This window comes from Ipomoea nil, unplaced genomic scaffold, assembly GCF_001879475.1.
Source record: "Ipomoea nil cultivar Tokyo-kokei standard unplaced genomic scaffold, Asagao_1.1 scaffold2149, whole genome shotgun sequence".
NCBI classification, from domain to species: Eukaryota; Viridiplantae; Streptophyta; class Magnoliopsida; order Solanales; family Convolvulaceae; genus Ipomoea; species Ipomoea nil.
Window position 1 is genome coordinate 1,129,912 of NW_017618577.1, and position 14,370 is coordinate 1,144,281.

A 14,370-nucleotide genomic window follows, 5' to 3' on the forward strand; every position below is an offset into this window, starting at 1 on the left:
TTCCCATTTCTGTGTGGACCTCCTCTCGGTGGGTAGCCACGTCCCGTAGCTTGATTTGGTGCCTGGTAGCTCGGACCCTTAGGTGGCTGGCTCGGGTTCGTACCATGGGATCCTTCCGTCTTCGGGGAACGACAAAAAGCGGCTCTATGACCTGGCTTTCCACACCGGAAGCAAACTATAGGTGATCCTCCACAAGTGGTCTTAGGATGATCCTTGCCGCATCTCGGGCATACCGATGTTGACGCTTGCTGGTTGGCCGCAAGAGCTATATTTCTCGTTTCAGGTTCTTCAGCATCATTTGGTTCATGCTCAAACTCGTAAGCCTTAAGATCAATAAAGATTTTGGTTGTGCTTGTGGTTTTCATGTCTCGGTGATCTCTCATTGCTGTGACCTTCATCTCCCAAGATTTCGGTAGGCCACGAAGGATCTTCAGGTTCTTTTCCTTTTTGGATAATTCCTTCCCGAGGTCAGACAGATCATTCATGAGCCTAGTGAACCTCAGTTCCATATCTGTGACAGCTTCATTCGGCAACATCTTGAAGTCCTCAAACTTCTTCATGGGCACTGTCAATTTGTTGTCCTTCTCCTGTTCGTCTCCTTCACCCAGGTTCATCAGAACATTCCAGATTTCCAGAGCATTTTTGCATTTTCGGACTCTGGGGAACAAGGAGTCGTCGAGAGAATTGTAGAGAATATTTCGTGCTACATTATCCAAGTTCGCTCTTGTTCTTTCCTCCGTGGTGAGTTGATACTTCGGCTTTGGTATCATCTCCTCAGCACCTGTTCCTTGTGCTGCAGCTTGTGTATTCGCCATCATGATGATGATTATTCCTGTGGTTTTTTACATCCCACATTTTGTCATGTATTGCTAAGAGAAGAGCCTACATCCTAACTTTCCAGTCATCAAACTTGGAGAGGTTAAAGGCAAGCTTCCTCGAACGGTTATCATGATCTTTTTCCATTTTTACGAAAAATGTGCAAAGCTGAAAATATGCAACTTTTCAGAAACCTTTTGACAAGGGATCTACCAAGCAGTAAATGCAAAGCCTTTACCGATCAAGGTGTTGGCTCTGATACCACTTGTTAGTCCCGGTAGGGTTAGAACGAGAGTCTAGAGGGGGGGGGGGGTGAATAGACTCTTCTCGATTTTTGGCAGATAACAACCTTTCGGGGTTGTAGCGCAGCGGATAAATTAAGTTGATTTTAGTTGCTTTGCACAGTTTGAAGTTTTAAGATAACTTTCGGTTTGGACGAATGATAATGCAATGCTAGAATGTAAAGCATGAAATTAAAAGATAAAGAGACGAGAGTTTTTATAGTGGTTCGGCCAACTTTGCCTACTCCACTCTTCTTCCACAACTTACGGAAGGTTTGTACTATCACTCGTTAGTACAAGAATACACGAAAGCTTCCTTGATCACTAAGCCGGACAGCTTCCTGTAGGTTTTTCAACTCCGCGAGTTTACTCCGCCTCTATCAACGTCTTCTTCAGAGTTGAGGTTGGTAGAAAATAATTTATGGTTTCTCCAACACGGTGAAGTCTTGACTGGATGATGGATGATTTCTTCGTACAAGTTGCAAGACTTCTTCAAGGTGGAAGATGAAGATTGATGAACTTCGTCAAAAAATCTTCATGCCTTGAAAACTGGTTCACATGGTAAGAAGGTGAGCTTGTATAAGAGCTTTTGCTTGAGAGTATTGATCGAGTGAAAAGAACCAGCACCTTCTAAGTTGATGAAGGTGGGTATTTATAGGTGTGGAAATTTTCATCCGTTGGAGGGAGATGAAATTTCAAACCTATTATCCAGTGGGTAAGGACTGGGGAGCTTGCTGCATTAAGTGCTCCATTAATGCGGTTTGTACCATGTAGCCGTTAGAGACATGGACACCCTTAGAGTTTTTGTCTTTTAGCTTCTAAATGATAGTACAGCTCCATTTAATGCTCCTGGGTATGTGTGTCCCACATATTGAGGTCCTTTTTATCCCTATGAAGGTTAGTCAACTCAGACAGTAGAGACATTCTTCTCGTTATTGGAAAGAATGAGTGTCTTGATGAATCTTCATAAAGGTTACTGTCTTGTCAACATGGTTGATAACCTAAGGTGGTCTTTCGTTGTTGAAGCCTTTGATTTCGTGCTCTTTGTCTCGAATAAATATGAGCTCGAACATATTCCTTGTGTATGAGATTAATTTTTTATAAGAATATGATGTGAAATTGGTGATTATGTTGTTCAACTTGATGTAGCATGTGGACAACATTATTTCTATGGTTTACTAACAATGAGCATTTGTATATATATTATTTAAACTCTTGGTTGAGTCATATTGAAATACCTATAATTCCTAGTTAAAGAGTAATTGTGATCAATTGAGATAACCAAGTTTGTTGAAATACACTCAACTGTTGAGCATGTATCAGTTAGAGTGCGAAGATTCTATAATGCTCCACAAAGCAAGTCGGCAAAACTCAGTCTACAAAGGAGCTAATGATGGACACCAAATATCAGTCTGGGTAAGAGATCAAATACATTTGACAAAAATATTTGTAAGTGTTGCATTGTGGGGGTAATAAACTCCTTATATTTTCATCAAAAGTTTCTCTGTGGTATTGAGAATAATGATGAAAGAGGATGTTTCATGTTAAACATGAAAATCTCAAGGGATTATTTACGAGTAAAAGAAGTACTCGTCAAAGTGCATGTAAGTTTGATCAAGAGAATCAACTTACTTGAGGGCTAATTATGAGGATTAGTCGATGACTCATTGGAAGGACTTAAAGTCCAAGTGGCAATGAATTTGTGGTGGATCCCACTTTTGTGGTCAAACGAAGCCATGAAAAGAGTTACAAAATAGTACACTAGTTGGTCATTCCGATAGTGTGTGTACTTGTGAGGTTGAGCTACAGATCTTAATGAATTCATAACTCTTTGAGAAAATGGTGGTTTTGTTGAGACAAACCTAATGAATTCACCGCATAATGACATGAGTACAAAGTGCTCTTGGTGCCTTATACTCAATTGGGATGGTCTATGTTGAGATAGACCTAAAGAGATCCCTAACCTGAGTGGAAAAGGGCTAACCGCCTCTTATGAAAGATAATGGGGTTATCCCAAGAAGCTGAGTGGCTAATAAACATGGTGATAACCGTGTAATTGTGGGGGTGTCCAACACCTTCACCACATTGTGATTCACAAACTATCATTTGCGTTGCCAATAACAGTGTCTATGATAGAAAGAAAAGACTTTCAACTGATTTATGTCTTTAACTACTCTATAAGCCTTTAATGGTAGTCTATACTAAGATAGACTTGATAGAGTTAAAAGTCTATACTGAGATAGACTTGATAAGACATAAAAAAAAATCTGTAACGCGGTAAGACTTGTCAGAGATAAAAGTCTATGTTCTGATAGACTTTGACAGGGAAGAAGTCTATATTTGAGACAGACGTAACATTCTTTAATACTAAGGGTGTTCATAAGAAGTCAAAGAGTTTGACTTTTGTAGGACTTGCTTTTTGAGTTGGTGTGTGCACTCGAGTTCAAAATTTATCTAACCGGTGAGTTCAAGATTCACATCACTCCCGGGAAGAAAATTACTCAGTGTCACTACGTGTCAGTTCAAGTTCTCAAACACTGACATTAAGATCAACTCATTTGTATTGCTCAGATATTATTCTTTTACTTTCCTCTTTAAATTTGTGGGGGATTGTTGGAAAATTAAAAGATGAAGCATGATAGAGAATATTTTTAATTTGTGGCTAGAATTGCAGGGTGAACAACGCATGTTGCGCTCTTCACATGCACAGCGCATTTGGCGCTCGTTTGTGGACGATGCACGTCCTTTCCATTTTTGTGGAAGGGATGAAGGGGGTTGCTTACTATAAATAGCAGCTCCCAACATCGTTTTAGAACACACATTAAATTCGAGTCATTTATTCTATTCTCCTTCTCCCTCCCTTCGTCTAAGCAATAGTGAGGTTCGTCTACGTGATTGCTAGTGCAAGCTATCCGTAGTAGGTCTGTTAACCTGTCGAAAGCGTGCCAGGGTTGTAACTGCACTGTTACTGGGCAAATAACGCTTTTAAGGTAGTGTTATTGTAACACGGCACAAATTTCCTTTCAGCCATACACCAATAGTGTTCATGCTTCTTAAAAGGCTTCCAAATCGCGTGTTGGTGTTACAATTTTCCCCAACAATTATAATATTTTATAATTATTATATATTTTTTCTTTAAGTGTAACCTGACTTCTCATCTCCATTGTTTTAATTTTGGATACTTTGACGGCTGACTATTAAACAATTTTCACACATTGTTTTAAATAAGAAACAATTTTCATGTATATAGACTAATTAATGAAATAGGTATTAAAGTTTTTATTTTTTGAATTAACGTGTATTCCTTATATGGTATTATGTAATTTATATATAATCAAAAATTAAATAACACTACACGAAGTATTGTGAATATTGACTAATTAATGAATTAGGTATTAAAATTTATATTTTTTGAATTAACGTGTATTCCTTATATGGTATTTTGTAATATATATGTATATATATATATATATAGAATCGCACTCAGGTGAAAAACCCTTATTCTCTATCAGACCAGACGGCACGGCAAAAAAAACGATCGCAGAGCCAGAGACGCCGCTACCGCCCTCAGCTGGAACTCTACGCCGCGGCCCTCTGTCGGAGTGCCGCGCCTCCGACAGAGGGCCGCGGCGTAGAGTTCCAGCTGAGGGCGGTGGCGGCGTCTCTGGCTCTGCGATCTTTTTTTTTGCCGTGCCGTCTGGTCTGATTTGCAGAGAATAAGGGTTTTTCACCTTTGTTTTCCCTAAAAAGCTTAATTCGGGCTTGTTTTTTTAGGCCCAAATCCGAATTTTATAAAATGGGTAATGGATTTTTAGGCTAAAATCTAAACTTATTTCTTCTAACAATGATTAAAAAGTTTTTTGCTTCCCTTTAATTGGTTATTATATTTGGGCTTATGATTATTTAATCTTTTATGATATACATATCAATGTATAAATTGTTTTGGGCCTATTATATGAATTTTTATTGTTGAATATGCTTATATATTAAATTGACATTTTGTGCAATTTATTTTGAATAATATGATGAGTTCATATGCATATTCTGTCTTATTAGCATAATATATAGTTTTATTATTATGCAAATTATTCTTTAGAGGTGGACCTTCGTTTTTAGCCAGTCTTAGTATATATAGATTTTTTTTGAAAAATCTGGATCTTGGCTGTTATCACCATGTGTGAATTCACCGAGCTTGGTTTCAATGGGAGCAATTACTCAGAAGCCTACGGGCGATGAGGTCTTGAAAGCTAAAAGCCCTATTTTTCATTTTTTTTCCCTCGCCACCATCTGAAAAATGAATACCTTTCTGAAAAAGGACCGCTATGCCTTATTGAAATCCCTGGAGGATAGTTTTAACTAGCAAATATCCCTAGCCCTTCCTCTGACACAATTTGACTTCCTTAACTTGTGTTTTCAAGATTTTAAAGTCAATGGTTATTACCCAATTTAACTCTGCACTAGTGCCCGAAGCACACAATGTTGCTCAGTCATGCAACGCCAAGAGGTGCTGAGGAAGAAGTCACGCTATGAATCAAGGCAAAGGTGGCAACAATAACTCTCGAAACCAAAATAAACAGTGAAGTGATCCATCTCGACAACCACATTCATATGATCATCATTCTGGCCCAGCAGCAAATATGCTTCAATTGATGGTGAAAAAGGCACTGATCACGTGCGTGCCACACCCCGAAGCATTTTGTTGAAACATAAATGAACATCACAATGTTGAATCCAACCAAGTTGCCTTCCCTGAAGCAAACGCTCTTGTTGGTAATATTGATGACCTACTTTTTCATTCAACATCTTTTCAGTGAGCAATTATTGATAAGGTTTCCTTTGTGGGTTCCGGTAGAGCTTCACTTTCACTCCATCAATTTTTTATAAATTGAAATGCCTTCATCCAATCAAATATCCTACTTTGATCAAATATCCTCATCTGATGAGTAAACATATGTTACTCGTTCTTTATGATCTAAAAAGATGGATATGATCAAGTACCTTATGGATAATGCCTATTTTATGGATTATCCTATGAACTTCGTCCATTTTTCGACGATTATTGTGACATTAAGCATTAAGGCGGAGTATCAAGTACCTTATGCTCATACCCAAATGGTTTAGCTAATTAATAAAGTTATGGGTTATTACTAAACCATTATTTTTTCAAACATTTCAATGTGCCGGATACTTGGTCGGATACAATATTTATGCTAAAAAATTTTCGGCACACTGCATATCCTTATTCCCCCTTACATCTAATACGTGGTTTTCAAAAAACATTTCCCAAATCTGCGTTTCTATTCTTATGAATGCAGTCCAATCTATTACATAACCACCATAGTGTATCCATCTAAACCTCCATCTATTGTCTCCAATATTTAAAGCCCCTGAGAGAGACGCGATTGATATGCTGACTGCATGAAGATCGGTTCACGGCATTAGGGGGAGATATGATCAAATTTGAAATGGAATGCCGAGAAATTTCATGAAATGATCTTCAAAAATTAAATCCACGTACCAATTAGACTGAACTGGAAGTTCATAAAGAAATCAAACATATCTGCCAAATAATCTTTTTCATAAAAAGAGTGACTAGGTCCCATATACATTCCCCAAAATTTGGACCATAAATATCTATCGATACTCCTTGAAGCCAGAAGTGCAGGAGATTCACTGTAATAGAAAAATAAAGAATTGATGTCACTCTTGAAAATCTTAGAGCTCTTGAAAATCTTTAAAAAGTTATATCTTTATAACAATCGTCCAGAAGACGAGAAAACCCAGAAATTTATAAGGTGCACCAAATATTCATAATACTGGGTTGCGGAACAACCAGATATAAATATCCTTGGGAAATGACTATAATCTGGTTAACTTTGAAAATTACTTTTAGATATATATGGGACAAATTCTTGAAAATATTATAAGTTGTCGACAACACAGTTGCCTTCAAAATTGCTCATATTATATGACAATCTGGATCCAGAGCTAGGTGCCAGAAGCGCGTAGATTGATTAACGTATAAAAAGAGCAATTAAAGGCATATATTGCTCAACTCGCTAATATATTCCTTTTATACACCATTGAAGTATTAACCCTGTAGGTTACAAATGATGTTTGTATAAAGGAAAAACAAGAATGACAAGGTGGTGAGATATAAAGCGAGTCTGTAGCCTAAGGGTTCACGTAGAAACCCATAATCAAGTATACTCTCCCATGATAAATATTATTAAAAGTTCCGCTACATGATTGGCAGAATAATTCTAGATATGCAGCTTATTAAAGTCATGACCTAGAAATTATGGGTCATTAGACACTAATGTTTATATGAAAATCCTTGATGGATTTATAATTCTCAAAAATGAAAGAAAATAAATATCACAACACGTTTGTTGTTGAAGTACAATTGCTTTACTCAAACTTAAAATAGTGAAGCAATTGATTGAGTAATTTCCTCTTAAAATAGGAAATTATAGAAATGAATATGTACCAGTAGGTACTTATTAATTGGCTTATTGGAGATGGAGAATCAAGTATTACATCGACCTGTAGATCGAGCATTTCCTTAAAAGGAATTTTACATACTATTTAGTTTATGTCCAAATAATCTCCCGAAGTAGATAATGACCATTCTTACCTAAAAGGATACTTCAGGACCAGAAGTCCGCTGCTTCAAAACGTCATTTTTTTGAATACCTTTTCTTTGAGACATAAAATTCCCAAATTCACATCTTATTTTTGTAATTTGTAAAGAGTGATTTGGTGATTCTCCTAGAAAGAAAAGGAAATGATGTTAAATAATATCCATTAATATCCTTAAGGTATAAAATACATCTTTCGAGAAGTCATTTGAATATTGGCATTATGTTAAACACCATGACTTGGATTGATATATTATAAATCAATTTAAGGCTTTAAGCTTTAAGCATCTTAAAGCCTAAGGGATAATACTTGTTTTTATAGATATATTTTGTATATTATCATCTCGTTATTACTTTCTCGCTTTGTCATAACGACTGTTAAGTTATGAGATGAAATAAGGAATAGCGAATCAAGGTACAAATATACATATTGATGCTTTTGACATGAAGTCATCATACTCCGGACAAATAAAAACGTATATAGTTTTTTATGATATAAAATACCTTGATCCACATGAACTCTAGAAGAGTGATAAAATATTTGTCCAGAAGATTTGCTCCAATGACAAGTTAGCAAATCTATACCTACAAAATATCTATGAGAAATCCCTGATGGATTTATAATTACCGAATGAGGATTTATTTAGTATTATTAAGTGCCATTATTTACTCTTTAAAGAGTTGTGAATGGGGTTATTATTCTCATGTAGAAGGAATAATATGTACCATTATGTGCTCAATAAAGAGTTGATAATGGACTTATTTATTATCTCAGTCAATATTGATGGTGTAAACATCAATGAAATATATAAAGAGCTTGATGATGTCAGTTCATGTTTAAAGACTGAGATCGATTTTTTTGAAATAAAAAGCTTGTGAAAGCTATAAGTATTATCTCGACTTGAAGATCGAGTTTTTCCTTGAAGAATTCTTATACACCAGTCAGCCTACATCTAAAAATGCTTTTCACATGTCTATATGCATAAGTGTCATGTTTTTATCAAACTAAAGGTTGCCTAATAATCTCTTGAAGCTGATAAGGAACCATTTGGACTCGAAGTCCCTTACTTCATTATCGTTGGAGCACCATTTTAGAACCAGAAGTTCCACAATCGCAACATGCATGATATTTGCGATGAAGTTGCTAGCAAAATCTAGTGCTCCTCGTACAATGAAGTACTTGAATAATGATTAACATATCCTCTGGTATCTTCAAGATACAAAGACATGATATTTATGTAAGAAACTGTGATACGGTTTTAATAGGCTACTTGGGTACTGGCTATTTTGTTTGATCCCCGTAATGCCAAGTCCAAACTGGTTATACAGTGAATTTCCCTAAATGATCAAAATGAGGACAATAACACTTGTGTTGCACAAATGTTATATGAGCTCTAGAAGAGCCATAAGATTATTGTACACTACTCTAGAGACAATCCAGAAGATTTGTCCAAATCCATCTCTTCAAATTTTGAAATATAAGTAGAACTTGAAGATTGTTATCTTCAGGTGGAGACGGGAAGTATATTTACTCGAATCAATTCGGAAGATTGGACGTAAAATCCTGAAGATTAAGTCATAAAAGACTAACAGTTGCGCACTATTTACAACACAACGGGAAGTACATTTACTTGAATCAATCCGGAAGATTGAACGTAAAATCCTAAAAATTAAGTCATAAAAGACTAACAATTGCGCACTATTTGCAAAGCATAAATACATGAATATCATGTACTCTTTTCCTCACTAGTTTTCTCCCATTGGGTTTTCTAGTGTGGTTTTTAACGAGGCATGAGTATGATATAGTAATGACAATGAGGAAAAGTTGCAAAATAATTGGTTAAATGGACAAACCCTAAAATCCTGAAGATTATGCAGTTTGCGCCCTGAAGGCTTATGGTTGTACTCTTTTTCCCTTAACTAAGTTTTTCCCACAGGGTTTTCTTAAGTTAAGGTTTTTAGTGAGGCGACCAAATATAATATATGTTTTTACATATATCATGTACTCTTTTCTTCAACTAGGTTTTTCCCACGTGGTTTTCCTAGTGAAGTTTTTAATGAGGCATGAATATATTTTTTATTGTACTCTTTTCTTGTCTAGGTTTTTCCCACCAGGTTTTCCTAGCAAGGTTTTAACGAGGCAAGGTCGTGGCCAAATAATGTCCAAGGGGGAGTGTTGTAAATAATATTAAGTGGACATTATTATAGTGTTTATAACACTTGTAACGGTCGGAGGTTTATGACCACACTTATGGTTTCCGTTACAATTGTACATTATATATATGTGTTAATACCTTCTTGTATAGATGTAGTTTTGGATGCAAGATTAATAAAACTTCCTTGTCTCTTATCTTGTCTCTACTTTTCTTCTACTTTTCTTATTTTGTGCCGCTTGCAACTGTATTCATCGGTTAGGAGCTAAATGGCCAACGGGCATAATCTCCCACAACAATATATGATTAAAAGTAAAATTTTCATTCTATCATTTTCCCGACCAAAATAATTATATTGATCAAATTATTTAATTATGGTAGACTATGAAATAATTAATGAAGGAAATAGATATATAGATATATATATATATATATATATATATATATATATATATATATATTTAAATCAGAATAAATCTAATCCTTTATTGTCTTTCTATATTCAAAGATAATACTACGTAACAAACAATACTCACGTATTTTTTTTTATAAGAGAGAGGGGGGGGGGGGGGGGGGGAACCCCAAACAGATACTAAAAAGAGTCATCCATGCACTCCAGTGCGCCTGATGGCAACAGCTCCTAATTGATCGCTTCGAACAAACAATACTCACGTATTACAATACTCATTATGGTGCACAAAATTAATTTAAAATATAGTTAAAATTTAATTAATCCATCAAAATTACTTTTTTAATTATTATAATATTTTATAATTATTATATATTTTTTCTTAAAGTGTAACCTAACTTCTCATCTCCATTGTTTTAATTTTGGATACTTTGACGGCGGACTATTAAACAATTTTCACACATTGTTTTAAATAAGAAACAATTTTCATGTATATAGACTAATTAATGAAATAGGTATTAAAGTTTATATTTTTTGAATTAACGTGTATTTTTTATATTTTATTATGTAATTTATATATAATCAATTATTAAATAACATTACACAGAATATTATGAATATTGACTAATCAATGAATTAGGTATTAAAATTTACCTTTTTTGAACTAACGTGTATTCCTTATATTGTATTTTGTAATATATAACCAAAAATTAATTAACATTACACGAAATATTATGTATATGGACTAATTAATGAATTAGGTATTAAAATTTACCTTTTTTGAGTTAACGTGTATTCCATATATGGTATTTTGTAATATATATATATATATATATATATATATATATATATATATATATATATATATATATATATATATATATATATATATATATATATATATAACCAAAAATTAATTAACATTATATTACACGGACAATTATGAATGTAGACTAATTAATGAATTAGGTATTAACGTTTACCTTTTTTTTTTTTAATTAACGTGTATTCCTTATATGGTATTATGTAATTATGTAATTTATATAAAAATGAAGCAGAAACTAAAATTATTGGACAAAAATATTTCAATAATAATATTCTATATCATAAATAGTAAATGCATATTTAAAACAATACGGAAATATTTCAATACTAATATTATACATCATCAATTACAAATGAAACGAAAATTAGGTAAAAATATCATTGGATATGATATTCTAATGGACTAATTTACTAAAAATAAAAAAAAGAATAATTGGTTGAAAATAAATTTGGTATTTCTAATTGACTTAAACTATAAAAGGATCGCTAATTGACTAATATTCTACCATTATATATTTTCACTCGAGTCATCCTCCTGATGGACTGAAGGTGTTAGCTCTAGACGATGATAGACAAGATTGTGTTGCTACTATCATTCCATACAAATGAATTAAGATAGCAATTCATTCCTATAACGAGCACATTTGCCTAATTTAAAAAAAAAATACTAAACAATGATTAATAAAATCTTCAAAGTTACAACACTGCATGCGTACATCTACACACTGGGTATTAATTTGAGCAATTATTTACTCAAATTCAAGCAATGATAAAATCAAAGCACATAAATGATTCAAAGCACATCTTCAATCTTCAATGATAATATTTGATGTTCTAATTTAAATAATTATATATCAATCTAAACTATATATATCTTTGATCCAAATATTCTTAATATATTACAACAAATCTATTCCATGCATCGCACGTGCAAATATACTAGTTTAATGAAAATAGTAATTTTCTTATAATTATTATTATCTTACCCTAATTATATTACATGTTATTACTATTGTATAAAACTTTTATAGTAATAATAGTGTTATAATAGCCAAAGAATAAAGTTGAATAAACCACAAAATACGATCTTGATACAAGATCATGGATGAAGTTTATTAAGGATAGATGAATTCCTTCCACTCAATCACACCTCAGGTTTAGTAATTCAATTCTAATGTACAATGAATTTTTAAACACCAAAGAAAAAAAAATGTACATCGAATTTTTCATATTAGATTACACAAATTTAACAACTGCATAAAAAACCGTTGCCAGCTAATATTTTAAATATATTCCCCTTAAAGTTGCTTCCATATTTGGAACCAAAAACTAAATAGAATTTTTTTTAATATTACTTATTTCTTTCTTTGATAGAAAACTCATAAGAGTAAAAATTATTGAATATAATTCATTCTCCTAATTACTTTTTAATAACTAAAAAACTAATAGTTGTTATTCCTTGTTTATTATATATTTAAAAATTAAAAAGTGGTAGATAATTATTTTAATCGCGAAATTTTGTATAACTGAATGTATGCTCCAATCATCTCCTGTTCTGGGATGGTACTTGAACCTGACATGTTCTATATGGAATGCAATAATAATACTATCAAATCACAAGCTATTTGACATAAAATTACACAATTGGTTATTTTTATTGTATTTGGTAATTATATAAAAAATTTTAACTTAGTATAATGTTGGTCAATTAATAACAAAAAAAATAAAAAAGATTGTAAATATAATGTGTTATTGTCTAAAAATAAATATCAGGATGTAAATCTATAAGAGAAAATTACCTTTTAAAATATTGTCAATAGAATTAAGGCAAAAACTTGTGTGGATGAGGATACGATATATCTGAATGAATAATAATGAGTCTGTACAGGAGTATATATAGTAGTGAATAGTAAACCTATTACAAGACGAATATACTAATAATAATAGGTAACGAATACTAATTATATTACTAATAATAATAGGTAACGAATACTAATGATGATAGAGTCCTAATACTCCCCCCCTCAAGCACAAGGTGGACTAGCAACAACATTGAGCTTGCCACATAGGGTAGAGAAACGCGGACCAGGGAGAGCTTTAGTGAACACATCAGCGAGCTGATCCTTTGTGGAAATGAAGCTAACCTGCAACTCCTTCTTCGCCACTTTGTCACGAACAAAGTGGTAATCAATTTCCACATGCTTCGTACGAGCATGGAACACCGGGTTGGAACAGAGATAAGTCGCACCCAAATTATCACACCAGAGAGTGGGAGGAGCAGCCAATGACACTCCAAGCTCGTGCAACAGAGAAACCAACCAGGTGACCTCCGCAGACACATCAGCCAGAGCCTTGTATTCAGCCTCTGTAGTCGAACGAGCAACCGTGCGTTGCTTCTGACAAGACCAGGAAATCAGATTGCCACCAAGAAAAACCGCAAAACCACTTGTAGACTTCCTGTCAGCTGGATCACCAGCCCAGTCCGAATCCGAAAAGGCATGAACCGCAACAGAGGAGGAAGGACGAATAAAAAGACCAAAGTGCAGAGTTCCTTTTACATACCGCAGAACACGCTTGAGCATAGCCCAATGCTCAGTGGTTGGAGAGTGCATATGCTGACAGACCCGATTCACGGCAAAAGAGAGATCCGGACGAGTAACAGTAAGATACTGTAGAGCCCCAGCAAGACTGCGATACTGCGTGGGATCCGCATAGGGAACCACAGAATCAGAAGAAGGTCGGGACACTGGAAACGGAGTAGCCAACGGTTTACAGTCCACCATACCTGCACGGCTCAAAATATCTCGCATGTATCACTGCTAAGAAAGAAACAAACCACCATCCTTGGAGACCGTCTCAATGCCAAGAAAAAAAGATGGAGCACCCATGTCACGAATCTTAAACTCTGAGGCTAAGTCAGTAAGAAGCCGAGTAACACACGAAGCATCAGACCCCATAACAAGGATATCATCAACATAGACAAGCAAATATAAACAAATAGAGGCACGAGTATAGATGAATAAAGAAACATCAGTCTTGGAGGGTGAAAAACCAACCGACACCAAGAAAGCATGCAACCTATTGAACCACGCTCGAGGAGCCTACTTAAGACCATAGAGTGACCTCTGTAACAAACACACATCATCCGGCCGTGACTGGTCTTCATAACCGGGCAACTGTCTCATGTAAACTGTCTCTGCAAGATTACCATTGAGGAAGGCGTTGTGAACATCCAACTGCCGAAT

The 14,370-nt window shown here is 34.5% G+C and overlaps 1 protein-coding gene across 1 annotated transcript; it reads right to left on the reverse strand.

The window, feature by feature from the left end:
• Positions 1–882: 882 nt before the first annotated feature.
• LOC109149050 (uncharacterized mitochondrial protein AtMg00810-like) lies at positions 883–13,935 on the reverse strand. The gene is made up of 2 exons (XM_019296673.1): positions 13,374–13,935; positions 883–953 (listed from the first exon to the last, which is right to left on the reverse strand). Exons 1-2 carry the CDS (start codon positions 13,933–13,935, stop codon positions 883–885), a joined length of 633 nt encoding a protein of 210 aa, XP_019152218.1.
• Between the last annotated feature and the right edge of the window lie 435 nt (positions 13,936–14,370).

What these genes read in the sequence shown, in the direction of transcription:
- LOC109149050 (XM_019296673.1), bottom strand. Translation starts at nt 13,935, where the DNA reads ATGCGAGATATTTTGAGCCGTGCAGGTATGGTGGACTGTAAACCGTTG. An exon ending in TCTCTGGTGTGATAATTTGG is followed by an intron (nt 954 to 13,373) that starts GTGCGACTTATC and finishes AAATGGAAAAAG; the next exon opens with ATCATGATAACCGTTCGAGG.